We start from the raw sequence: 25734 nt of genomic DNA, 5'->3' as shown, positions 1-25734 counted from the left end.
GCAGCATATTCCCTTACTTAAACACAATCTCAAAGTTATTGAATACAAGCCTAAAGGTTCTTGCAGTGGCTTTAAAAAACTATTTCCACAAAAAGACTTCACCATAGTACCACTGATACAAATTTTGGGAGAAGTCTGAGACCTGTATTCCACCCATTCAGGTCTCTGAAGCTACAAATCATTCAATCTCTCAAACTGTGTAGTTCATATTCATCACTTGAACCATTCTTTTTATCAATGATTGCAGTAGCAAATTGTATGTATAAATAAACAAGGTTCTAAAATTAGCAAAGCATTGGTACTATTGGACATTTCTTATTCTCTAATTTCTGAGAAAAAGGCAATCATACTGCAACTAAACTGAAAAAATTGACTAAAACAATTTAATCTGAAATAAAAACTGAAGAGAACTAATCTGTGTGGATTTTACCAGAGGACCTGGAAATTAGGTCACTGGCAATTTCACATAGCCAGCGTCTCTGCCCACCACTAGCAGGATCATTGATGTTGACTCAAAGGATTAATTGTTTCTGTCTTTGCAGATTTTATGCGATCTGCCGAGCTCATCCAGCAATTATTGCTTTTATTTCAGATTTGCCACATCTGCAAAGAGCTTTACCAATGTTCTTTGATTTTCAAAAACAACAGTGTTGCAGCATGTTTTTGGCAGATTGTGTGCCCCAGTAATATTTGGCTGTACTTCCAATTAGTACAGCAGTCCTTGTTTACTCTCCTCCAAAACTTCAGTATCACTAGGAGTAGGAGACTAAAACTAAGCACCATGTTCCAAGTGAAATCTATCCAAGGTCATGAACAAGTGCAAAAAAGAAACTGATTTTGAATGCCTCCCAATAACCTATTCACTCTAGTCTTTTCTTATGTACCTTTAAAATGGATGCACTCTAAAATGTCCATATCTTTTCTTTCTTTGCTTTGTTCATCTTAATTTTTTTCCCTGAAGGATGTAGCATTATCAATAGCCCAAATACTTTCAAACAACTTAGTTTCAGAATCTACCTAATATCTGGATCAGTATTGAAAATAGTCAGTTAATTCTTCCTATAAAGATCTCTTGGTTTCTTATGATAATCCTTCTGCAAGACCATGGAGTATTGTTTCGTCTCCCTTTGGGATGTTGGACTCCTTTCAGAGATATACATACAAAGTTAATGAGTTAATGCATATTCCTTAGCTGATGGGAAGATTCTTTGAACTTCTGTAACTTCTACTTATTTTTTCTGCCTCCAACTCCTTTGTCTTAATAGGAGCTTTTTCTCATATACTGCCTTTTGATTTGTTTCATTTACCATTGGGATTAACCCCATAGACACTTTTATTGTAATGATTTCCTTATTTGGGGATAATACTTAGAACTGACATTAAATGGGTTAATTCATAATCACAAGAAAAGGTTAATTCAGCCTCTTAGCAGCAGTGTTATTTATTATGCTAGGTGTTTTTCCATCAGTTAGTCAAGCTGAAAAAAGATCAATCTTAAGAGTTATTTTGATAAAACATGAGTATGCTTTTACATTTTGCATAAATCACAAAAGAAAGGCACATCAGAATAAAGGTTGTTTGCATATTCATTTATTCTTGACTAAGATGGATGTTTTTTAACTCCAGTTAGAAATTTAGTGCAGCTAACTCAGATTCCTTGTGGTAGACAGGGCGATTTTGAAATATCTTTTTTTGTATTAATCATTCCATTTTCACAGGTTCAGAATAGTTAATATTTCAGCCCAAAGCCATTATTGGGCATTTTTAGAGGACCTTCCCAGCATTAATCAGTCTATTGGACAAGTGGCTGTTCTGAGAAAATCTTGGTTTTATGTTTAATTTTTGAAGACAAGTTGCATTTGATTTGCACATGTGAGGTAATAGATGTGAACAGGGCAATATTCCCTTTCTGTATTGCTAAGTAAATATATTAAAATGCAAATGTTGGAAGGTCCAAATCCTGAATGTTCCAAAATTACAATTACTGGTTGTGTTTATTGATAATGATCTTATTGTTTTGCATAGTGTTAATTTTATTAATGTTATTTGTTAAATCTATTGTTTTATATTGAAAATAGTCAACACTCTTTGGTGGACATAGATACGGTTAAGACTGCAGCTTAACAAGAGTTTATTCTTTATGCTGAGACAGTCCAGATGGAAAGATGCAGGTTTCTCAGCAGTCTGGGTTGCATATCTTGTGGTTGGTGCCATCTGTTATCCGTCCTTCTCACTTTTTTATGCACATGAGAGGTGCTGATACTTTCAGTCCTGCAGAGAGCAGCATCAGAGGGAGCTCCACTGTGTGCCGTGTCTTCACTTGGCAATTCCTGGCTTTGTCCTAAAATAAACTAAAAGACAGATGGCAAAGTGAATAATTTACATCCTGATAGAGTAATATGGCCTGTTAACTGCTGGTCTTAAATAGAAATGGTGATTTTTTTATTCTAAGAGCTTCAAATGTTGAAAGGAATTTTTCTGACATAATTGAAAGACCTTTTCAGTTTTCATATAATATGCATTGTTGTGGCTTCTTTTGTAATTTTATTCCATTTTGTTTCATTCTACAGTATTTTTTCTTTGTAATTTCCAGTAGTTTGTTAAAGAATTTATGGAATTTCAAAATTAGTTCTCAGTTTGTTTTGACTCAGAAGATATTGTCAACACCCAAGCAGTATCATAACAATATAAATTGTAATATGTTTCTGTAGGTGCAATGTTTCCCTAAGGAAGAATGATGAAGCTACAAAACATCTAGGAATGCTTTGACCAGATGTTAACAAATTTGTAAAGCCAAGATTAGATCTCTTAAATTCCTTATCTTGGGACCGCTTTAGGTGGAAGTCCCATGTATTTTGAAGGTATTTTCATATCCACTGTATTTCTGTCAATTAGTCAGTGGTGTTGGGATTCCTAACCCTCATATTAGATGGAAGTCAGTAGGAAAGAACAATTAGGCTCCAGAACATTGTTACTCATGGGAAAAGTAGTAGTGATAAGCACAGTTTAGAAGGGATATGGCAGCACACAAATTGTGTTACTGTCATGGTTTCAGAATGCAGGCATATGTTCTCACCAGAGCATCTGGGGGATTTATATTCTGGTGACTAAATAAATTTGGAATAACAGGCTAATACCGGTAGTGGTGACCATGAAGTAGCTAAATTGTTGTGAAATCCACCTAAATACTTGTCAACACTTTTTAAGCTCGATAGGCCCATTATTTAAATAAAGGTCAGATAGAGATGTGCACCAAGTGATATAAACAAACCTAGAGCTCTGAAATGGCCACGAAGCCTTTGATGTTGGAATGTGAGCATCAACCAAGGTTCCCATGCGCATGCGCCTTGAATGAGAGTAATGTCGGCCACAGTTGTTTTCCTGCTGACAAGTTTAGCTACGTTCTCTGCCAAGGCTAACAGTTGAAGGTTGACACATGGATGTACTCATGTTTGTGTCATCGTACCCCGACGTGAGACCTGGGACACATAAATGAACACACAGTAGAGTCAAGTATTGAAAAGGCAAAGTGTGTGTTTAAATCCCATGCTTATAGTGTAAACCCAAACACAATATAAATGGGTAAAAGAGCAAATTAAATGATTCAAGCTTTTATTTAATCTGTGACATGTCATATTCTTGCCACCTACGATTTACTAAATGTGATCAACATCTTTCTCCCCTCCATCTCCAACATCTGCTGAACCCTGTGAAATAATTATAATCATTTTTATTTTCAAATTTTAGATTTCATTAACTATATTGCAAATTGAGCAAATGTTTTCTTGTGCAAAAATGAAGGCAATATGAGGGTGCTGTTGATTTTAAATAGCCTTTGCATTTAATGTTACCCTAATTTCCAATTTATGACTTGTGACTTGCTCTATGTTTGAACAGCTAGCTGTATGCTCTTGCAATAATGTGTATTTTGTACTTTAGATTCTACTTGTGATTATTTGGACAAAATAGCAAAAAAAACTGTATGAAGATAGTCCAAAAGAAATCTAAAGCCTTCACTTCCGCACCTTTTCTCCAGCCTAACATTCAGTTGTTCTATTGGCCGACTTGCTCCTCTTTCTGTTCTTGGTTTTGTTTAGGATGTAACATCAGGTATTATTTTGGGATTATACTCTTTGAGGTTCTGCAATTTTGACCTCTTTCTGAACTCCCTTTAAGATCTCTTCACTCCTACCTATATCAGTGGTACCAAAGCCATTGTTGTGATGATACAGAAACTGTTGGTCTAGACAAGTGGATAGTTCTGAAGTGCGGTTTTTTTGTTGTTGAACGTTGTCTGCTCTCAATAGTAGCCTACCAAATTTATAAGGGGCTTGATGATATAAATAAGAAATTGCTGTTTCACCAGGCTAGAACTGGAGCTGACAGCCTCAGAATAACTAGATGGCCATTCAGGAATGGGATGAGAAGAAATTTCTTCACCCTTTGGAATTTCTACCCAAGTGGGCTGTGGAGGATCAGTTAATGTCTCTTGATATCATCTGGATTGAATCAAATTGGCTGAAGACTAGCTTTGTTGATGGTGAGAATCTCAGGAGGAAGCAAAGATGGATTCTCCACTCAGTATTTCTGGCTGAGTATGATTGCAAATGCTTCAGTTTGTTTTTGGTGTGCACGTTTTAAGCCCTGTTTATCAGTGAGAATTGGAACATTCTTAGATCCATCCCCTTATGTTTACTGTTCCACCATCATTAATGATAAAAAAAATAGCAGGTCTACAGAGCTGTGTCCTTTCCCATTCTCCTGATCTATTGTATTATGCTTTTGGTATTTAGCATATATATTGTGTATTGGCACCTCATGTTTAGATAGGTCCAGTACTACTACCAGTATGCCCTTTGCCACTCCCCATTGAATTAGGATTACCCTGTTTAGTGTGAATATGGTGGAGTGTATCCTCAAGGTGAAGACTGCAGTTTGCCCTTTCTGTAGCAGTCACATTTTCCAAGACATCAAGGATAAGTGCTTCTGCCACATATGGACTGGTAAGAGTAAGATCAAATAAGTTTATCTCTAATGTTGGTCACACCCTAATTGCAACAAACCCTCTCTGGCATCTATGGGATAGACACTGAAGTCTCCTGCCCAGAAAACCTTCTGTGTTTATGCTACTTTCATTGCTGCTCCCAAGTATTGTTCAACATTGAGGAGCATCCTCCATCCATGAAGAAGTGGTAGGTGGTAATCAGGAGGATGAAAAAAGTTTCTTTGCCCATGTTTGCCCTGATGTCATGAGATTTCATGGGCCTTGTATCAATGTTGAGAATCCCAAGTGCTACACTCTCCTGTCTATGTACTGTTTGTTCATTTATTTAGAGATATGGCATGGAGTAGGCCCTTCAAGTCACACGCTTCCCCAGCAACCCCTGATTCAACTCCAGCATCGGGACAGTTTACAATAACCAATCACCCTACCAAACAATACACCTTTGGACTGTGGGAGGAAACCAGAGCATAGTGACACACTCCATGGGGAGGACAAGTAGACTCCTTACACAGGACGCCAGAATTGAACTCTGAATTCCGACACGCCAAGCTACAATAGCGTTGTGCTAGCCGCTACACTACCGCGGCGCGCTCACACTCTGGCGAGTCTCTCCTGGTGATCGTAATGGAAGAGTGAAATGATTTCTTCAGCATGTGTTGCTTTGGGAACCTAGCAAACATGGACTTCACTGCTGGCAATAAGCACTGGAGCAGACTGAAGGATTCAGCCTTCTGAGTCTGACAGCAGGTCAACCAATTCCCTTTATGACAATCTGCACACTACTGTTAATTCCATCCCATTTGTCATTGTAAAATTAAATGGTTTACTGGTACTTTGAATGTAGTTATATACAGTATACAGGTGTCCCCTGCTTTTCAAACGTTAGTTTTACGAAACCTCACTGTTACAAAATGCCTACATTAGTTACCTGTTTTCGCTAACAGAAGGTGTTACGAGAAAAGGCAGCGCGCTGCACACCCATAGCAGCCAAGCTCCTCCCCCGGAACTGCATTCTAGCTGGCATTGCTTAAACATGTGCCTGTGAGCAGCAGTTAGCAAGATGAATTCTAAGGTATCGGAAAAGCCTGAAAGAGCTCGTAAGGGTGTTACACTTAGCATAAAACTAGACATAATTAAGTGTTTCGATCATGGTGAACAAAGTAAGGACAAAGTGAGTTTGGCTTGTGGAAGTTGACGAAGATGATGTTGAAAAGGTTTTGGCATCCCATGACCAAAAACTGATAGATGAAGAGCTGATGCAATTGGAAGAGGAAAGGATAACAATCGAAACCGAATGTAGTAGTGAACAGACCGAAAGTGAAGTCATCCAGGAACTGAACATGAAGCAACTGCGTGAGATTTTCGCTGCAATGATAAAGTACGACTTTAATTTTGAAAGGTTATGTTGGTTTAGGGCATATTTGCAAGATGGTTTGAGTGCTTACAAAGAACTGTATGATAGAAAAATGCGCGGGACTAAGCAGTCAAGGAAGCCTTCCACATCAGCCACAGCAGACGACAAACCTCGACCTTCGACATCGAGGCAGGCAGACATAGAAGAAGATGATCTGCCTGCCCTAATGGAAAGAGACGACAATGAGATGACACCCCAGTGTCCCACTACCCCAACCCCTGGGCCTCGGACCGATACATTGCCACGGAGAATGCTGCGGTAGCTGGGATGCACCCAGCACATCTTTAAGAAAAAAGCCAAAATAAACAAGCTAATTAATTAAGTGCCGCCCGGCACGTAAATGTCAGCCCAGATCAGAGGCAACACAATCGGCAATCGCCTCTGATGTGGGCCGACATTTATGTGCCGGGAGGCACCTAATTAATTAGCTTGTTTATTTCTGCTTTTTTTCTTAAAGATGTGCTGGGTGCGTCCCGGCTACCGCTGTACCTCTGCATTCTTCGTGGATCAATATCGGTCACTGCCCGGAGGGTGGGGACCACTGCACCACCCCAACCTCCAATGACTCAGCCTAACACACCATCATCAGTGTGCTCGGCGCTGTCTTTCCAATTCCGGTAAGTGATACTACACTGTACATACGTTATTCTACTTTATATAGGCTGTGTATTTTTATGCGTTATTTGGTAGGACGTGGCAGCTTCATAGCTTAAAGGTTACCAGAGAGAGTGTTTCTGCCGAGAGCGCTTGCGTGAGATTTTTGCTAATGAGAACAGTGCGGCAGTGATTGTAGAGAAGTATTTCTACTTTATATAGGCTGTGTATTTACCATATCATTCCTGCTTTTACTATGTTACTGTTATTTTAGGTTTTATGTGTTATTTGGCATGATTTGGTAGGTTATTTTTGGGTCTGCGAACGCTCACAAAATTTTCCCATATAAATAAATGGTAATTGCTTCTTCGCTTTACAACATTCCGGCTTACGAACCGTTTCATAGGAACGCTGTACCTTCGGATGGTGGGGGAAATCTGTATGTGAGTGCATAAGTGTGTATTGTGTGAGTTTGGAAATAACAAACGGGTATTTAGCACCAGGAATGTCTGCATAGGAACAATTATCTCCAGAGCAGTTCTAGAGATACCACTGAGTTCAAAATAATCAACTTCTTGGACAAAGTTCAAAGTAATATATTATCAAAGTCACCATACACAACCCTGAGATTCCTTTGCTTGCAAGCAATCACAGTCATAATAAAAATCGCAATAGAATCAATGAAAGACCATACCCAATAGGCCAGACAACAACCAATGTGCAAAGAAAAACAACAAACTGTGCAAGTACAAAAAGAAAGAGAGAAAAAAAATTATAAATAAGCAATAAACATTGAGAACATGAGGTGAAGGTACATTGAAAGTGAATCTAGTGAATCAAGCAAGAGAAAATCTACAGATGCTGGTAATCCATGCAACACAACACAAAATGCTGGAGGAACTCAGCAGGCCAGGCAGCATCTATGGAAAAGAGTACAGACAATGTTTCAGGCCAAAATCCTTCATCAGGACTGGAATAAAAGATGAGAAGTCAGTGTAATAAAGTAGGGGGAGGGAAGGATCACAAAGTGATGGGTGAAACCAGGAGGGATGAAGTAAGGAGCTGGGGAGTTGATTGGTGAAAGAGATACAGGGCTGGAAGAGGGGGAATCTGATAGGAGAGGACAGAAGGCCATGGAAAAAAAGAAAAGGTAATGCCCCCCCCACTTCGCCATTCCCTTTTCCCATTTCCCTATCTCACCTTATCTCCTTACCTGCCTATCACCTCCCTCTGGTGTTCCCCCTTTTCTTTTTTTCCATGGCCTTCTGTCCTTTCCTGTCAGATTCCCCCTGTATCTCTTTCACTAATCAACTTCCCAACTCTATACGTCATCCCTCTGTTTCACCCGTCACCTTGTGGTTCTTCCTCCCCTCTCCCAGTTTCTTACTTTGAGTCCTCAGCCTTTTCCCCTGTCCTAATGAAGGGTCTCGGCCCGAAAAATCAACTGTACTCTTTTCCATAGATGCTGCTGGCCTGCTGAGTTCCTCCAGCATTCTGTGTTGTGTCTCCTAGTTCAGTATGGATGAGTGAAAGTTGTGTGAAGTTATTCACTCTGGTTCAAGAGCCTGATGTTGAGAGGTAATAACTGTTTTTGCTCTTGGTGCTGTGAGACCTGAGGTTCATGTACCTTCTTCCTGATGACAGCAGCAAAAAGAGAACATTTTTAATTTGAAAATATCTGGGAGCCTTGTTATTTTGTGAATTGATTAATGAGAAAACTACTAAGAATCTTTAGACACATCATAGAAATTGAAATAATTTTCATCAAATTTTAATTTTCCCAATAAAGCACCCACATCCTACAGGAAATTATCCAATTTGCTAAGATTTGTTATTAGTTTAATTTTGCATAATGCTATGTACCATATATTAAAAATTATTATGAAATGAATGCAATTGTTGTGGAATAAATATAAGTTAAATAAAAAAGCTGTAGACTAATGAAAAAGAGAATTAAACAAATAAAAGAGCAGTGAATCTGGAAAGGAAACAAGAAGTTTAAAAAATAAAGCTATGATAATTTGCATTGAAACAGTATCTTATTGCCAATCCCAAGGCTGCATTCATAGTGTCGCTATGTTCAACCAGCCTTTCCAGATTTACTCTTGTTTTCCAGGTGATTTCAATTTGGGATCCACTGTTTTCTATTGTTCTTAGTGTCACAATTCAAAATAAATCATCGAGTATATCAGCCAATAATTTATTGATTCAAGGCATTCTTACTGTGGGAGATTTTAACAGAAAATCCATTTTGTCCTTGCAGGAACATTCCGGTGCACTTTCTGTCAAACTGAGGTTGAGGAAGATGAATCTGCGTTACCAAAGAAAGATGCCCGAACACTTTTGGCAAGATTCAATGAACAGATTGAACCAATCTATGCCCTATTGCGAGAAACTGAAGATGTTAACCTGGCCTATGAAATCCTCGAGCCAGAACCAACAGAAATTCCATCACTTAGAGCAAGGTTAGTTTGCATTCTAAATATCTTTTTTGTTCTACCAAGCGTAAAAGATACAAAAAGCTTGGCTGTGTTTTGGGTCTTCTGAGGTTGTGAAAGATGAACGGCTGGCATATTTTCCTTTGCTTTTCAAGGATGCACTTCTTCAGAAAGGAACTTGCTATAACAAGCAGTTCAAGTATTAAGCCCAAATCTGATGTCTGACACAGTGCATGAAAATCTTAGCATAAGAATAAGGGTAAAATGTACTTTAGCACAATTAGTTTTATATGCAAATATTTCTCATGTCTTCTTTACTTTGTATCTTCCTGCTTTGATACTTTTTAAAGTACGTAACTTTTATTTGGATGTTTTCATCATCATCATTATAGTTGGTGAAAATTTATTGCCTGAAGACTTTATAGTTTTTATGCCTACAGTTGGCGCCATGGCAACGTAGCGGTTAGCACAATGCTATTACAGCTCAGGGCATCAGAGATTGGAGTTCATTTCCAGTGCCCTCTGTAAGAACTCTGTACGTCCTTCCTGTGAGTGCGTGGGTTTCGTCCAGGTGTTCCAGTTTCCCCCCCACAGTCCAAAGGTGTACCAGTTAATAGGTTAATTGGTCATTGTAAATTGTACTGTGGTCAGGCTGGGGTTAAATAGGTGGGTTGCTGGGCAGGGCGGCTGATTGGACTGGAAGGGCCTGTTCAGAGCTATATCTCTAAGTAGCAGTAAGTAAATAGAAGTTATTAAAAAAATCTCCTAATTACTTTCACAGTGTGTCATTATATAAATAGGGTGCCTTGCTGTAATTGCTTCCTTGAAGCCATATAGGGGTGACCCCTGTATTTCAGGTGGGTTAAGTTCCTAGAAAACTAATAGCATTGTGATCTTCTGTAATGTGAGTGCATCACGAAACTTGAGTTTAAAGAGTGGATTTTGTGTTGATTTATTTGCTTTCTTTTCATGTAGTTCCTTGAGAGCAAATGTCCATACCTCACGCCTTGGGTAGTGATTTGAGAAATTTGCAAGGGCAAACTTCTGTTCCCTGAAATTGCTGTAATGGTGGGGTGAGATGGTGGGGGTGGAGTGGTTGTAGTCTGTATTACAAATGAAGAAATATGGGGATTGTGTGAAATCAAATTTCAATAGTGACTGAAGAAGTACATGGCCTACAAACAATTAACTCATAACTGGGCCATTTGTCAAGAAGATGACATAGTTTACAAAATTAACAGATTTTATGAGGCAAACCAATTCCCCAAGTGCTACACTGTGGCATATTTGTTAAGATTCTCCTCCTGAGATATTTTATATTCTAAGTTTTTTTTCTGGGCTCATCAGACTTCTAATCTTTTGGTTCGAAATGTTATGTGTAGGTTTCAGTACTAACTTTTTGATGTCAACTGTAGTACTTAGTAATGGAGGGAATTGTTAATTTTCATTTTATGACTGAATAGTGAAAATGGATAAAATTAGAAATATCTAAGGATAAAGTGTGAGTTTTCCAACAGAACTTAATAAAAGTGGAAAAAATTGGAGTCCTCTGAGAGTGCAGGAAAGGTTTACCAGGATGCTGCCTGGATTAGAGGGCATGTCCTAGAATAAATGATTGGATAAGCTTGGGTTATTTTCTCAGGAATGTTGGAGGCTGAAGAAAGACCTGATAGAAATTTATAAGATTATGTGAAAACTAGACAGCAGCAGGTATCTTTTTCCTATGGTCTAATACTATAGGGCATGCAGTAAAGATGAGAGGGGATAAGTTCAGATGAAGTATGTGGAACAAGGTTTTTAAACAGAGTGATGGTTGCCTGGAATGCATTTCCACAGGTGGTTGTGGAGGCAAATGGATAGAGATGTTCAAGTGGTTCTTAAATAGGCACATGAATATGCAAAGAATGCAAGTAAATGAACATTGTGTGGGCAGATATAATTAATTTAATTAAACATTCTATTACTAGTTTATTTAGTTTAGCACACCTTTGTGGGCTGAAGGACCTGTTCCTGTGCTATACTGTTCTTTATTCTGGTGAACGCAGCAGGCCAAGCAGCATCTATAGGAAGAGGCGCAGTCGACGTTTCAGGCCGAGACCCTTCGTCAGGACTAACTGAAGGAAGAGTGAGTAAGGGATTTGAAAGCTGGAGGGGGAGGGGGAGATGCAAAATGATAGGAGAAGACAGGAGGGGGAGGGATAGAGCCGAGAGCTGGACAGGTGATAGGCAAAAGGGGATACGAGAGGATCATGGGACAGGAGGCCTAGGGAGAAAGACGGGGGGGGGTGACCCAGAGGATGGGCAAGAGGTATATTCAGAGGGACAGAGGGAGAAAAAGGAGAGTGAGAGAAAGAATGTGTGCATAAAAATGAGTAACAGCTGGGGTACGAGGGGGAGGTGGGGCCTAGCGGAAGTTAGAGAAGTCAATGTTCATGCCATCAGGTTGGAGGCTACCCAGACGGAATATAAGGTGTTGTTCCTCCAACCTGAGTGTGGCCTCATCTTTACAGTAGAGGAGGCCGTGGATAGGGTCTCGGCCTGAAACGTCGACTGCGCCTCTTCCTATAGATGCTGCTTGGCCTGCTGCGTTCACCAGCAACTTTGATGTATGTTGCTTGAATTTCCAGCATCTGCAGAATTCCTGTTGTTTACTGTTCTTTATTCTCTCATTTTTGACTTAAGCTCAATTTCTTCAATTGATACAAACTATAACACAGCAATAAAATATTTTAATTTTTTGCTTTTTCATTCCCATTTTGTGGTGCTAAACCCAATATTATTACATTTTATTTAATGTTGTTGTTTAATATTGTTTCTAATAGTCAACGAGCTCCTGGTGCTGGTAGTGGAAATATGAATTCTCAGAAAGAACTTTGGGCTAATAGAGGACCCACATATGAGGATCTTTACACTCAAAAAGTCATCATCAATATGGAAGAACATGATGTTCAGCACAAAGCTGCTTCTGATGGGAAGCCAGTTAAGGAGAGACCAATCTGGCTGAGAGAGAGCACTGTCAGAGGAGCATTTGCTGACTCAGAGGAACTCCAAGAAGGTGAGATACCGACTTTCTCTCCTTCTGGTGTTTTATCTGTAAATGTATCAAAGTGCATGCTGGCTCTGCTTCAGTATAAAAGTCTATTTGTTCATTTTAGCAATAACCTATACAGTGTAGTCTCTATTGTGAACATTTTACAAGTTTTTGCACTGTATTTTTGAGGTGTTTTTTGAAAAATAAATACAAATTAAATAAAGCTATGATTCTTCAGCTCTCTGTGCAATAGGGATCAAATTGTTTTGCTGATAAATATAACAATTTAAATGATAAAAGAAATGTAAAGAACATGATGTATGTCTTTAATTGTAATATTCCATCCCTGAGCATCAGCCATAATTCGGTATTGGCAGTCAGAAGGACATGAGTTTGCATCTTTTTCAATGCCTTAAGACAACATAAATTGTCTGAGGATGGGCTTTACTATTAGAAGCATTGTCTTTTTAAATAAAATATTAAATTGCCAAGACAGAAAAGATCCCATGGTGATATTTTGAAGAGATGGAATGTTCTGTCAGATTTCTGTCCAATATTTATCTCTCAAATAGCGTAACTAAAATGATTAACAGGATGTTATTGTATTCCTATTTGTGGGTGCATACTGTACTTGCCATTTCAAGAATCTGCATTAAAATTAGTAAGTTGGTTTATTATTATTATTACATGTGCCAAACTGTGAAGAACTGTTTTTCATTCATACAGTTCATATCATCACATAAGCGCATTGAGGTACTACAAGGGGAAATCAATAACAGAATGCAGAATACATACAAAATGCAGTGCGGGCTGACAGTAAGGTGAAAGGCCATAACGAGGTAGATGGTGAGGTCAAGAGTCTACCTTATTGTACTGCAGGACTATTCAATAGTCTCGTAACAGTAGGGTAGAAGCTGTTGACCTGGTGATATGTGCTTTCTAGCTTTTGTATCTTTTGTACAGTTGGGGGGGGCAGAGAAGAGAGAATACTTGGGTGGATAGAGATTTTGATTATGTTCGCTGCTTTAAGGCTGAAGAAGTGTAGACAAAGTCCATGAAGGGGAGGCTGGTTTTTGCAAATGTGCTGAGCTGTGTCCACAACTCTGCAGTTACTTTACTTTTGATCATGGGCAGAGCATCTGCCATACTACTTAATGCCCCCAGTGATTAGTCTCCCAAGATATTTGAAATGTGACACCAAACTCCCAATTTGGAGAAGCTTCCACAAATAGGTTCCCACCAAGAGCAGCCTGGTAATGACCAAATAAGTTAGTCCATTGTGTTGGAAGAAGAGAAGTATTGCCCAGGACGCTGGCAGAACTCCAGTGATCTGCATGAGAATAAAAGTCTTATAACTTCAATTTAGCATTTTATCTAAAAAAAAACTGGCATGTGCCTTGTTAATGCAGTAGAGTGATTGCTCATACTTTTGTGTTTTGACTTCCTTTCATGGAACTTGAACTCCATTTTGGCTTCTGAGGTAGAAGTGTCAATTACTGAGCATAAGTGCATGAGTTTCAATAGCTGATATATTCCCAACTGCTTTAATGCATTCTTTATCCAATTTTTCCTCTAGGTAATTTATCCACAGAGATAGGCCGGCTGGAAGCTGTATAATCAATGGTTCGCCTCATCCACAGCTGTGAATTAATTAAGCTGATCAATATTGGCTTGGGTCACTGAGTTCTAAATTTCAAATCCGTTCCCTAATTGAACTTGAGCTCAAAAATTCCTTAAGTTATGGACAATTGCCTGCTGTATTTTTATTTCAGGGACATTCTATTCACATATTTTTTTCTACATATTAAGAGAGCATGATTAATTTACAGCTACTTCTAAAGTTATGATAAAGTAAGTGTGTGTGTGGTCTGAAGGTAGATAAAATTAGAGTCATGCAGCACAGAAATAGCCCCTTTGGCCTATTGAATCCATTAGACTTTGATTTAACCTTTTTTAGCCAAGAAACTGGTGTAAAGTATTGCAGCATGAGATCCTGCAGATGCTGGGAATCTAGAGCAACACACACGAAATGCTGGAAGAACTCAGCAGGTCAGGCACCATCTAAGGAAATTAATAAACAGTCCTGGTGAAGGGTCTCGGCCCAAAGAGTTGACTGTTTATTCATTTCTATAGACACTGCCTAGCCTGCTGAGTTCCTTTAGCATTTTTTTTTGTGTTGCTCTGTAAAATATTGCAGTATTACTGAACTCCTTCTTACATCCCATTATTAGTCTATATGATTTTTGAATTGAAGAAAGACAGAAGAAACAAACATTAAAATCTTAATCTTAATCTTGCATATGCCACATTGGAGTCTTCAAAACTGATCAGAAATTGGGGAGAAAAGATACCAGACAAGCTCTGTTTCATTCTGCTGCTCCTTTTGCAGTCAAACCTTAGAAGTGGCTGCTAGAGTTCACCATTATTCAAACAAGTTTTTTTTTCTTCCTTTTTAACTTGCTATAATGTGCAGTCTTAAGAATGAATAGGAATTCATTTTCTGATGCCATAACCTAATTGCAGATTCTTTTTATACCATGCTTATCACCTTCTGTTGGTGTATCTTCACCTCCAGTTGTCTGTCCTCCCTACCACCACTACCACCTCCAGTAATGCCATCTTTTCCTGCATGGACTTAACTTTAGTGATGCCACCTAGAGAAGGCCAACAAATTAATTTCCTCCCCACCTATCTTTGAATCAACAATATCATTCCAAACCTAAAGTAGTATCTAGACAGATTTCAGCTAAGAAGTGAAATTTAAAATAGCCTGATTTTACAAGATTATTTGAGAAAATATGAGAGGTTCCTGTTTAAATTACTCTCACACTTCTTTAGTCATAGTCATAGTCGTACTTTATTGATCCCAGGGGGAAATTGGTTTTCGTTACAGTTGCACCATAAATAATAAATAGTAATAGAACCATAAATAGTAATATGTAAATTATGCTAGTAAATTATGAAATAAGTCCAGGACCAGCCTATCGGCACAAGGTGTCTGACCCTCCAAGGGAGGAGTTGTAAAGTTTGATAGCCACAGGCAGGAATGACTTCCTATGACGCTCTGTGCTGCATCTCGGTGGAATGAGTCTCTGGCTGAATGTACTCCTGTGCCCACCCAGTACATTATGTAGTGGATGGGAGACATTGACCAAGATGGCATGCAACTTAAGACAGCATCCTCTTTTCAGACACCGCCGTGAGAGAGTCCAGTTCCATCCCCACAACATCACTGGCCTTACGAATGAGTTTGTTGATTCTGTTGGTGTCTGCCACCCTCAGCCTGCTGCCCCAGCACACAACAGCAAACATGATAGCACTGGCCACCACAGGCTCGTAGAACATCCTCAGCATCAAAAGCTCAAAAGCAAAAAGTTTGCTTTTAAACTAAAGCAAATACTTTAATGTTAATACTGTTTCCTATCTTTTCCATTGATTTTTATCACTGAGCTTGACATGCAAATACTTTCTCTACAAGATGTTGGTGAGGCAGCAACTGGAGTATAACGCAGTTTTGATCACACTGTTATAGGAAAGACAACATTAAGCTGGAAAAAGCTCAAAGGAGATTTACAAGAATGTTGCCAGGATTCAATAAGGTGTGGTTGGGCAACTTCACACATCATTCCTTGGAGCATATGAGAGTTGGGGGGTGGTGCCTTTTGGGGTGTATAAATCATGAGGGGTATAGACAAAGGAAAAAAAGGAATCAAAACACGGAGCACGGGCTTAAAGTGAGAAGTGAGTCATTTAAAAGGAACCTAGGGAGCAACTTCTTCATGCAGAGGGTGGTGCATGTATGGAAAGAGCTTCCAGAAGAAGTGGTTGAGGAAGACAGTTGGACTAGTACCTGGATAGGAAAGGCTTAGAAAGATATTGGGCAAATGTGAGCAAATAGGACTAGCTTAGATAGGCATGTTAGGTTGGCATGGACAAGTTGGGTTGTATTACTCTATAATTCTACTGAGATGAGACAGAACACATAATTAATCCACATTCAGCTATGAAAGGTTTACTGACTTGAAGGGAACACATTTCTAATCACCTTGGAAGGGGCTAATCCAGACCGTCAAAGAAGAGAAAAAAACTCAGTGCCTGCTAATTACTGTTCTATATGTACTATTTCTGATCTTTTAAAACTTGTGCGGTTTTAGTCATTCCATTTGCATTCAGTCTGCTGCTTTAGGAATAAATAAACTACAGTATTTTTATTTTTGGGACTCCAACATGAATATTTTCTGCCTTCTGTCATCTTGTAGGTGATATGAATGCTGACTCATATCATGATCGTGATGGAAAAGGAAATCCAATTGAAGCAAATGAAGAGGTCATGCAAACATTGCTCATCCATGAAAAGAAAAGTACATCAGCAACAGTAGCTGCAGCTGCTACAATCCCAACTTCAAATGCCAGTGATTCAGAGAGTGAAACAAGTGAATCAGAGGATGAGTCACCCCGACCACAGGCAGCGGCAGCATCATTCCCAGTGGCAGCAGCTGAAGAGGATGAAGAGTTTGAGGATGAACCAACTGTTTTGGTAGCAGGACAGCCATATTCATATAGCCAGGTCAGCCAGTGTGAAGGGTTAGTGGCTCAGATGACAGCTGAAGAGAAAGAAGCATATATTGCCATGGGACAAAGAATATTCCAAGATATGTATGAATGACCTGTTCCAATGGAACAAACGTTTCTGAAGTTCTTAAATATTTCCTGTGGTTTTATTAGTCAGTGTTTCCACAGTTTTAAATATATCTACCAAAGTGTTAAGAGACAGCATTCCTTTCTCAACAAAATTACAGGCTGTGTTTAAGAAGTATTTTGAAGACAAAAGTATTTTTAGAAGGCTAAAGTGCTGCAGTGCCCTATAACATTTATGCTATTTATTTCATAGTTATTCCTTTTATTGCATAATTTTATCCCCAAGTGATTGTTAAATCCTTGTTTAACTAACCTATCTTTTTATCCTGTTGTTTGAAGGATATAATACAAGCTGATGGTGCTCATAAAAGTATTTTTGAAAAATTGGTCAATCTAATTGCCTCTGCAATTCAACAAAAATCCCTGTCTCTCAGGCATACAAATCAGAAATGTTCCTGGTTAAATTCCTTGCCTGTGCTAGTTGACTTCAGATTAAACAGTAGAATGGAGTTCTATTCCTAGTTTGGCTGGATGAAAATCAATTAAGATGGCTAAATTTCATCACTATTTGTTCATCCCTTCTGAAACAATCTACCCTAGATGAGTGGTGAGGATTAGGATTAGTTTGGAGTCCTTGATGCATGTACAGCCACGGGCATTCAGTGTCTAGGCATGGAAGCTTGCATTACATACCATCTGATGTCTATCATCTGTGGAATTGTACCTTGATGGCAATCAGTGATAAGAAGAGCAAGAGAAAATTTTGACCTAAAACATTTTATCTAAAATGAAAATATGTTAAGTTATAGAGCAGTGCAGTTTTACAGTAAGTTGGGCAAGTGCCAAATCAGAAGCAAAGTTTAAATATATGGTCTTTATATGTCATCTTAAGGTTAATTTGCGTACAATAGCTGAATTGTTAAAATGGCTGAGTAAATCTTTATATATCAGTTCAGAACATTATGACAAAACTTTTTAATTGATTTAATACAATTGGGTTTCACAACTTTACTGTTAATCTACAATGAGCAATGCTGGAAATGCTCAGCTGTTCATTTTGGTTGTGGTTGAAAAACATAGTTAAGTTTATAGTTTAATGGTCTTCTATGAGAATCGAAATTGTAACCACAACCCGCACTCTTTTTGTAGATGCTGCTTGACCAGCCAATGATTTCCAGTATTTTTTACTTTTATGTAAGATTTTCAGTGTCCACCTGTGACAGGATCTATCTTCAGAGTGGGTACTTGAGGATGGTAACTATCCTGTAATATAATTGACAGTTTAAACTAATCTGAAAGTGAAATCATAAGAAAAAAGTTTTTAGACATTTTGCTGTCTGATCTTATTGTCTATTAAGTTTTAATTTCTAAGTGACCCACCTGGGGCCATGTTCCATAGCCGGTATTTTTCGTGTCTTGTAATCTGTGGTGTTCACAAAAGGGTATTAATGCCTTTACTGCATGTTTCCGGGAAGCTGATTTGATCACAATAAAAAGTTCTGTCGCACCAGTACACCAGTACAGTAAACTGCCCCATGTATACATGAAAGATGATCTGCATTGAACTGTTAGTAATGTAACACGGAGTTTATTTTACAGTCATTGAGAACTAAATTGTTTTATTTCCTGTGCTGTTGAGTATTAGATCTGGAGTTCAATCTGCTCTCTGCAATTTAAGGCAATTCACCTGACCTTGCGGTTTCCTTGGAATTAAATAAATATTTATGTAATTTGTGTACTTAATACATTGTTGGGAAATTCAAAGTTTTTGAAAAAAAATTAACCATTCAGATTAGATTAGATTTCTGGTGTTAATGTCCATGGAATAAATTATTTCCTAGATTATTTTTTCAAATGCTTTCTCAAATGTATTAAAGTATCAAAGCTCATTCATTTGTAATGCCTGACTGTCAGCAGGAAAGTAGTTCCAGCTGTTTGTCCACCTGGTTCAACCAAAACATTTAGATAACTCATTAGCAGCATCCAGTGGCAAAAGTTAAGTGCTGCAGTAACATTCCTACTGATTATACAGGTTGAGTACCCCTTATCTGAACTTCCAAAATCCAAAAGCCTCTGAAATCCAAGATGTTTTTCAGCACCGACATGACATCACAAATGGAAAATTTCACAAGGAGCTGGGAAGTTTTTCAGGTGATGTGCAGGTCTCCACACACCACAGACAGTTCTGAGAAGTGATCTCACATATGAACAGAAGTTAATGAAAAATATAAAAACACTGTACAAGGTGAAAAATGAAGATCTCAAGCATATATTGAAAGAGTGGACATCACTGTTAGAGCGAACATGTGCCGCTTAATGGTATGCTTATCAAGAAACAAAGTTCTATCTTGACAAACTGAAAATTGAATGTAATTGTGAATAATACAATAGGCGGGTTGCAGAAATTTAAGAAAAGGCATGGCATTAAATTGTTAGAGTATTTGGTGATAAGGCATCTGCTGACCATGAGGCAGCAGAGAAATTCATTGATGAGTTTGCTAAGATCACCACTGATTAAAATCTAAAACGCTGTACGGTTGCTTCAGTACATATGTGTGATGAACAAGTATAAGACAAAGACTGCTTACCAGTAGCACATAAATTTAGAAATTATGGCGATCTCAAAATCCGAAATTCAAAACACTTCCAGCCCAGAGCATTTCAGATGGGACACTCAACCCGTAACTAGATTATGAATTTGTTAAATGTTGTCAAATAGGGAATGGCAAACAAAAACAGATTACCAAGTTTATGAACACAAAATAATCTGCAGATGCTGGGGTCAAAGCAACACTCACAACACGCTGGAGGAACTCAGCAGGTTGGGCAGCATCCGTGGAAAAGATCGGTCAACGTTTCGGGCGGAACCTGACGAAGGGTTCCAGCCCAAAATATCGACCGATCTTTTCCACAGATGCTGCCTGACCTGCTGAGTTCCTCCAGCGTGTTGTGAGTGTTGCTTTTACCAAGTTTATGCTCTTGCATAAAGTACATGGTAACTAATTGTAACAATTTGTATTGTGCAGTACCACCGAATGAACTAAATATAAATATGCAATCATGAGGAAATCTGCAGATGCTGGAAATTCAAGCAACACACACAAAAAATGCTGGTGAATGCAGCAGGCCAGGCAGCATCTATAGGAAGAGGTACAGTTGACATTTCGGGCCGAGACCTCGACTATACCTCTAAATATAAATACCTCATTTTGAGATGGGGGAATACAATTTTATAACTTCCAGTGCAGAGCAATGAATATACCCTTTCAATCTTTTACCACCTATCCCCCAAGTACAGCATTACAGAACATAAAAATATATTTATGTTCAATAGCACAATTATGCACAATAGAGGCATAATTAACTTTTACAATGCATACATCGAATAGGACAGAAAAAATCAGGAGCCTTCAAGTATCCTAACATTTTTCTTCTGCACGAGTAGAGTTGTTCCAATATACAAGTGGAAGAGAAGGAAAATAAAGATTTTCAAGTTACATATATATTTGCTTAAATGCTCCCAAGTAGGAAAGATATCAAGGAAATCAATTGAGAAAAGAGTTTTGCAGAAAGAGACTACATCATAATGATTTTGTTGTGAAAATAAGATAATTTAAGTCTAATGGGCTTTTACAAATGTATGCAATTAAAATTAAAGTTTGCTTTTTAAGGAAAATATTCTTGGAAAATCAAAGCATCAAAAGCATATAATGATGTTATTTCCAATTGTTTTGATATTTTGGAATAAAGGTTTTACAATATGTTAACGTTGTCATCAATTGTTTTAAATAAAATCTCATTTCACCTGTGATGCTGTTGTGAAATTTTAAGTGTCAAATAACAAGAGATTTGTCAAATGTTTCTATAAACATATATTAGGGAGAATTAAAAGAATGTATAGACAATCAGACAATGTAAAGGGAAAGAGTAAAGGATTTTCTTAGAACATTTGATAAAATTATTTAAGAAAGAGTTTGCCTCTCAGAAATGAGTGAACAGAAATCAAGGAAATTTTCAAACAAATGCAAATGGACCAGTTAAGTTCAGTCAAAAATTCCACTGATTAAACTCCTAAGGGGTTTAAAATTAACCAGGATTAAATGATTGTGGTTTAGGAACAGTGGAGATTAACAGTATAGGAATATTTCAAATTCATTATCAGTGAGCACTATGTAAACAGGCTGCAGGGTGCCAGATCAAACTTAAGTTCAGAAAGGACTGAGCAAAACAGCTGTCATCCAGTTGCATATCAGTGTGGAAAATTATCTACAATAATATATGAGTTTACACTTTTTTGTATTTTCCATTCCTGCGATGTGGTTGTCATTGGAAGGCCAATGTTAATTGACTATCCCTGATGCTTCTTGAGAAGGTGGTGGTGGTGAGCCACTTGGGACCATTGATATCCCTTCTGGTGACATTATTACTGTGCTGTTGGATAGTGAGTTTGAGTATTTGGAAACAGCAGTGATGGAGAATAGGCAATGTATTTCCAAGAGAAGATATTGTGAGACTAGAGATGATGATATTTTTGTTCACTTACTACTTGTCTTTGGTGGTAGCGATCACTGGATTGAGAGGTGCTATCAGAATAATCTTGTCCATAACTGCAGTGCTTATTTCAGATGTTACCTATTGCAGACCAGGTGTTTAGGAGAATTTTATTGGTTCACATTTGCTAGGTTCATTCCATTCCTTTCTAACGCAGAGATTTTGGGGAAAAGTACTGAATGGCTTGCTGGGTTATTTCAGAGGCCTGTTCAGCATCAACTGCATTGCTGTAGTTCAACAGTCACATACTGATCCGACTGGATAAGGGAGGCAGCTTTCCTTAGCTGGAAAGCATCTTAATAAGGACTGGTGGCTGTAGCACTGTATTTAAAAAGATTATGGGACGTGGTAGGCTTTTGAACTTGCTAGATAGAAACAATACAAATGAGGTGGAATAATGCCAAAATTTGGAAGAAAGCAGAAGAATGAGGAAAGAGAGAAAAGGGTCAAGCAAATTTTAACATAGTGTACTCTTCATTCTTCCATACCAAAGCCTCTGATAATTGTGTACCTATGACGATACACTCATAGAAACCATAGAAAAACTACAGCACAGAAACAGGCCTTTTGACCTTTCTTGGCTGTGCTGAACCATTTTCTGCCTAGTCCCACTGACCTGCACACGGACCATATCCCTCCATACACCTCCCATCCATGTATCTGTCCAACTTATTCTTAAATGTTAAAAAAGAACCCGCATTTACCACCTCGTCTGGCAGCTCATTCCATACTCCCACCACTCTCTGTGTGAAGAAGCCCCCCCCCCCACCCTTAACCCATGTCCTCTGTTTTTTTTCTCCCCTTGTCTCAGTGGAAAAAGCCTGCTTGCATTCACTCTATCAAAACCCATCATAATTTCATATACCTCTATCAAATCTTCCCTCATTCTTCTACGCTCCAGGGAATAAAGTCCTAACCTATTCAACCTTTCTCTGTAACTGAGTTTCTCAAGTCCCGGCAACATCCTTGTAAACCTTCTCTGCACTCTTTCAACCTTATTTATATCCTTCCTGTAATTTAGTGACCAAAACTAAACACAATACTCCAGATTCAGCCTCACCAATGCCGTATACAACCTCATCATAACATTCCAGCTCTTATACTCAATACTTTGATTAATAAAGGCCAATGTACCAAAAGCTCTATGACCCTATCTACCTGTGATGCCACTTTTAGGGAATTTTGTACCTGTATTCCCAGATCCCTCTATTCTACTGCACTCCTCAGTGCCTTACCATTAACCCTATATGTTCTACCTTGGTTTGTCCTTTCAACGTGCAATACCTCACTTGATAACTCAATAACTCAATTGATAATTAATATATTAGTGGCTGTATAGTGTGTGAAACTTGTCCTTAGCATGTATTTATTGGGATATTAATTTTGTCTAATCTGCTACAGAAAAGTATTTGAACATGAGTACATCTAATTATGAAAGACAGCAGGAATCTCACTCATAATAAACCACTGGATTAAAAGTCATGCTGATGTAGAAAAACATATCTGAAGACCTATGTGCTAGGAGACCTCTCCAAGGAAAACGTTGGCTGTGTGAATCACAAGATAATGATGCTAAAAAAAATTGCTATGTTTTATAGCTCCAATTTTTTCTGGTAAGCCAGTTAGTATAGTTAATTTATAATGGATGTAATCCTGTCAAAGGTTCCATAAGAGTTTTTCCGATGAGCATCTGACCGTGGTGAATAAGCAAAATTGAATTGTGTGGTCTTCATGATTTCCCATGGGTGCAGGGTCCCATTAACTTCACCACAAGGCCCCGAAAGTGAACTTTTCCTCTTCTGATTGTGGTCTTCACGATTAACAAAGTGTATGTTTAAACTCTACACATTATCCACAAAGTACAGAGAAAGCACTTTGAACCTCAGTACAGAGATGATCAAACACAGTGGGCTTTCTTCAATTGCTCTGAAAATCACAAATGCACAATACACTAAGCTGTAATGAATAACTATGAGCATAGGGCTTGATATGACCATATAAAACATCTTGCCTAACACTGTGGGCTCCTGGTACATTTTATCATCTAATATAATACTGCATGTAACAGTATCATGAAATGCATTAAGATAGGAAATAGTGCATTGAATGCCTGGAAAAGGAACATCAGCCCTGGATACAGTTCAGTTGGAAAATCCCTCCAAGCAGTGTAATCTTACCTACTAGATCCCACTGGCATGGTACTCTGAGGAAGGCAACCAGGGTTCTGAAATATTACTACAAGACAGTATTATTCAGTACTCGAACTCTCACCAATAGTACTTTATCCTGCACCTGTGAACCCAGTAGAGAGCTGGCCCCAAATTCTGGGTTTTCAGTCAATGATTAGCCTAAAACTAGAAAACAAGTTTAAGATGGCCACCCAAGTTTCCTAAGTGCATCTATATATCTTTACTTTGTGAATCCATTGAATCTAGTTCCAAGAAGCTCCTACATGCTGCTTCTCTATGGACCTGACTGCTCTTATCATTTGATGTGTTAACATCTGTAAAATATGCAGTATTCCAAAATATGGATTATTCAGCCATACTTGAAGCTTGCTGAAATATTTGGGTCAGTTCTAGTACATTAATGCTACTGATACCCATATCTTCTGGTGATTATGATGTCTGGATCGGCTCAGTTTCCAAGAGGAATGTGTCGCATCTTCCTCAACTTCTCACCTTTTTGTATCCCCATTATGATTCATTCCATCTCTTCTTCCCTGGTGCTAGTTGTTTAGGTTCTAGGTAGGCCGTGCCTTTACTCAGTAACCCTTTCCCCTCCTTCCATTGGTCTGCTGCACCTGCGATATTAAGGCACTGAAGTTGAAAATGGTAGAGAATATAACCCAGGACATGGCATATGCTGTGGAATACTAAATGTTTGGAAGTGTTACAGTTGTCTGCATGGAGAGATAATGAAATTAATTACGTTGCAGGAAACTGATGTGTATCTTAGTCAAAATGATTCACGGATGCTGCAGTCTAATTAAAGACATTTCAGCCAAATTCTGGGCTGATATTATTGAAAGGTCATGAATCACTGAATACTGTAGAGAACCAAGACTTCTAAATATTAAAAATCAATTTAACTTCTAAGACCATTTTACTCCTTCACGGGGTGTGACATCACATTGGTGTGTCTAGGATCACATATAATACTGATAAAGAGAGGAAAATTATCTTCTCCAAAAAGAAAATACTTTATACTTTATTGTCGCCAAACAATTGATACTAGAGCGTACAATCATCACAGTGATATTTGATTTTGCTCTTCATGCTCCCTGGAGTACAAATCGATAGTAAATATTAAAAATTTAAATTATAGATCATAAATAGTAAATAGAAAAAGGTAAAAAAAAACGAGAGGCAGGTCTGGATATTTGGAGGGTATGGCCCAGATCCAGGTCAGGATCCGTTCAGCAGTCTTATCACAGTTGGAAAGAAGTTATTCCCAAATCTGGCCGTACAAGCCTTCAAGCTCCTGAGCCTTCTCCCGGAGGGAAGAGGGACGAAAAATGTGTTGGCTGGGTGGGTCGTGTCCTTGATTATCCTGGCAGCACTGCTCCGACAGCGTGCGATGTAAAGTGGGCCCAAGGATGGAAGATTGGTTTGTGTGATGTGCTGGGCTGTGTTCACGATCTTCTGCAGCTTCTTCTGGTCTTGGACAGGACAACTTCCATACCAGGTTGTGATGCACCCTAGAAGAATGCTTTCTACGGCGCATCTATAAAAATTAGTGAGGGTTTTAGGGGACAGGCCAAATTTTTTTAGTTTTCTCAAGAAGTAAAGGTGCTGGTGGGCCTTCTTGGCAGTGAACCCTGCTTGGTTGGACCAAGTCAGGTTATTTGTGATATTGACCCCAAGGAACTTAAAGCTTTTGACCTGTTCCACTTGCGTACCACTGATGTAAATGGGGTCGTGCGGTCCGCTACTCCTTCTGAAGTCAACAACCAATTCCTTCATCTTGCTGACATTGAGGGATAGGTTATTGTCTTCGCACCATGCCACCAGGTTCTTAATTTCCTCTCTGTACTCAAACTCATCATTACCCGAGATATGGC

The 25734-nt window shown here is 38.6% G+C and overlaps 1 protein-coding gene across 4 annotated transcripts in view; it reads left to right on the top strand.

Moving 5' to 3' along the window:
- Positions 1–20924, top strand: part of gtf2e1 (general transcription factor IIE, polypeptide 1, alpha) — a 69739-nt gene extending 48815 nt beyond the window's left edge. For all 4 annotated transcript variants that reach the window (XM_063050654.1, XM_063050652.1, XM_063050653.1 and 1 more), the window contains 3 exons: positions 9277–9478; positions 12274–12506; positions 16742–20924. In XM_063050654.1, coding sequence (XP_062906724.1) covers positions 9277–9478; positions 12274–12506; positions 16742–17148 — 842 coding nt within the window. In that variant the 3' untranslated portion in view covers positions 17149–20924. The remainder of the gene's footprint in view (positions 1–9276; positions 9479–12273; positions 12507–16741) is intronic.
- The last annotated feature ends 4810 nt before the right edge of the window (positions 20925–25734 follow it).

This window comes from Mobula hypostoma, chromosome 6 (assembly GCF_963921235.1).
Source record: "Mobula hypostoma chromosome 6, sMobHyp1.1, whole genome shotgun sequence".
Lineage (NCBI taxonomy): Eukaryota > Metazoa > Chordata > Chondrichthyes > Myliobatiformes > Myliobatidae > Mobula > Mobula hypostoma.
This window is presented reverse-complemented; position numbering and strand designations above follow the sequence as displayed.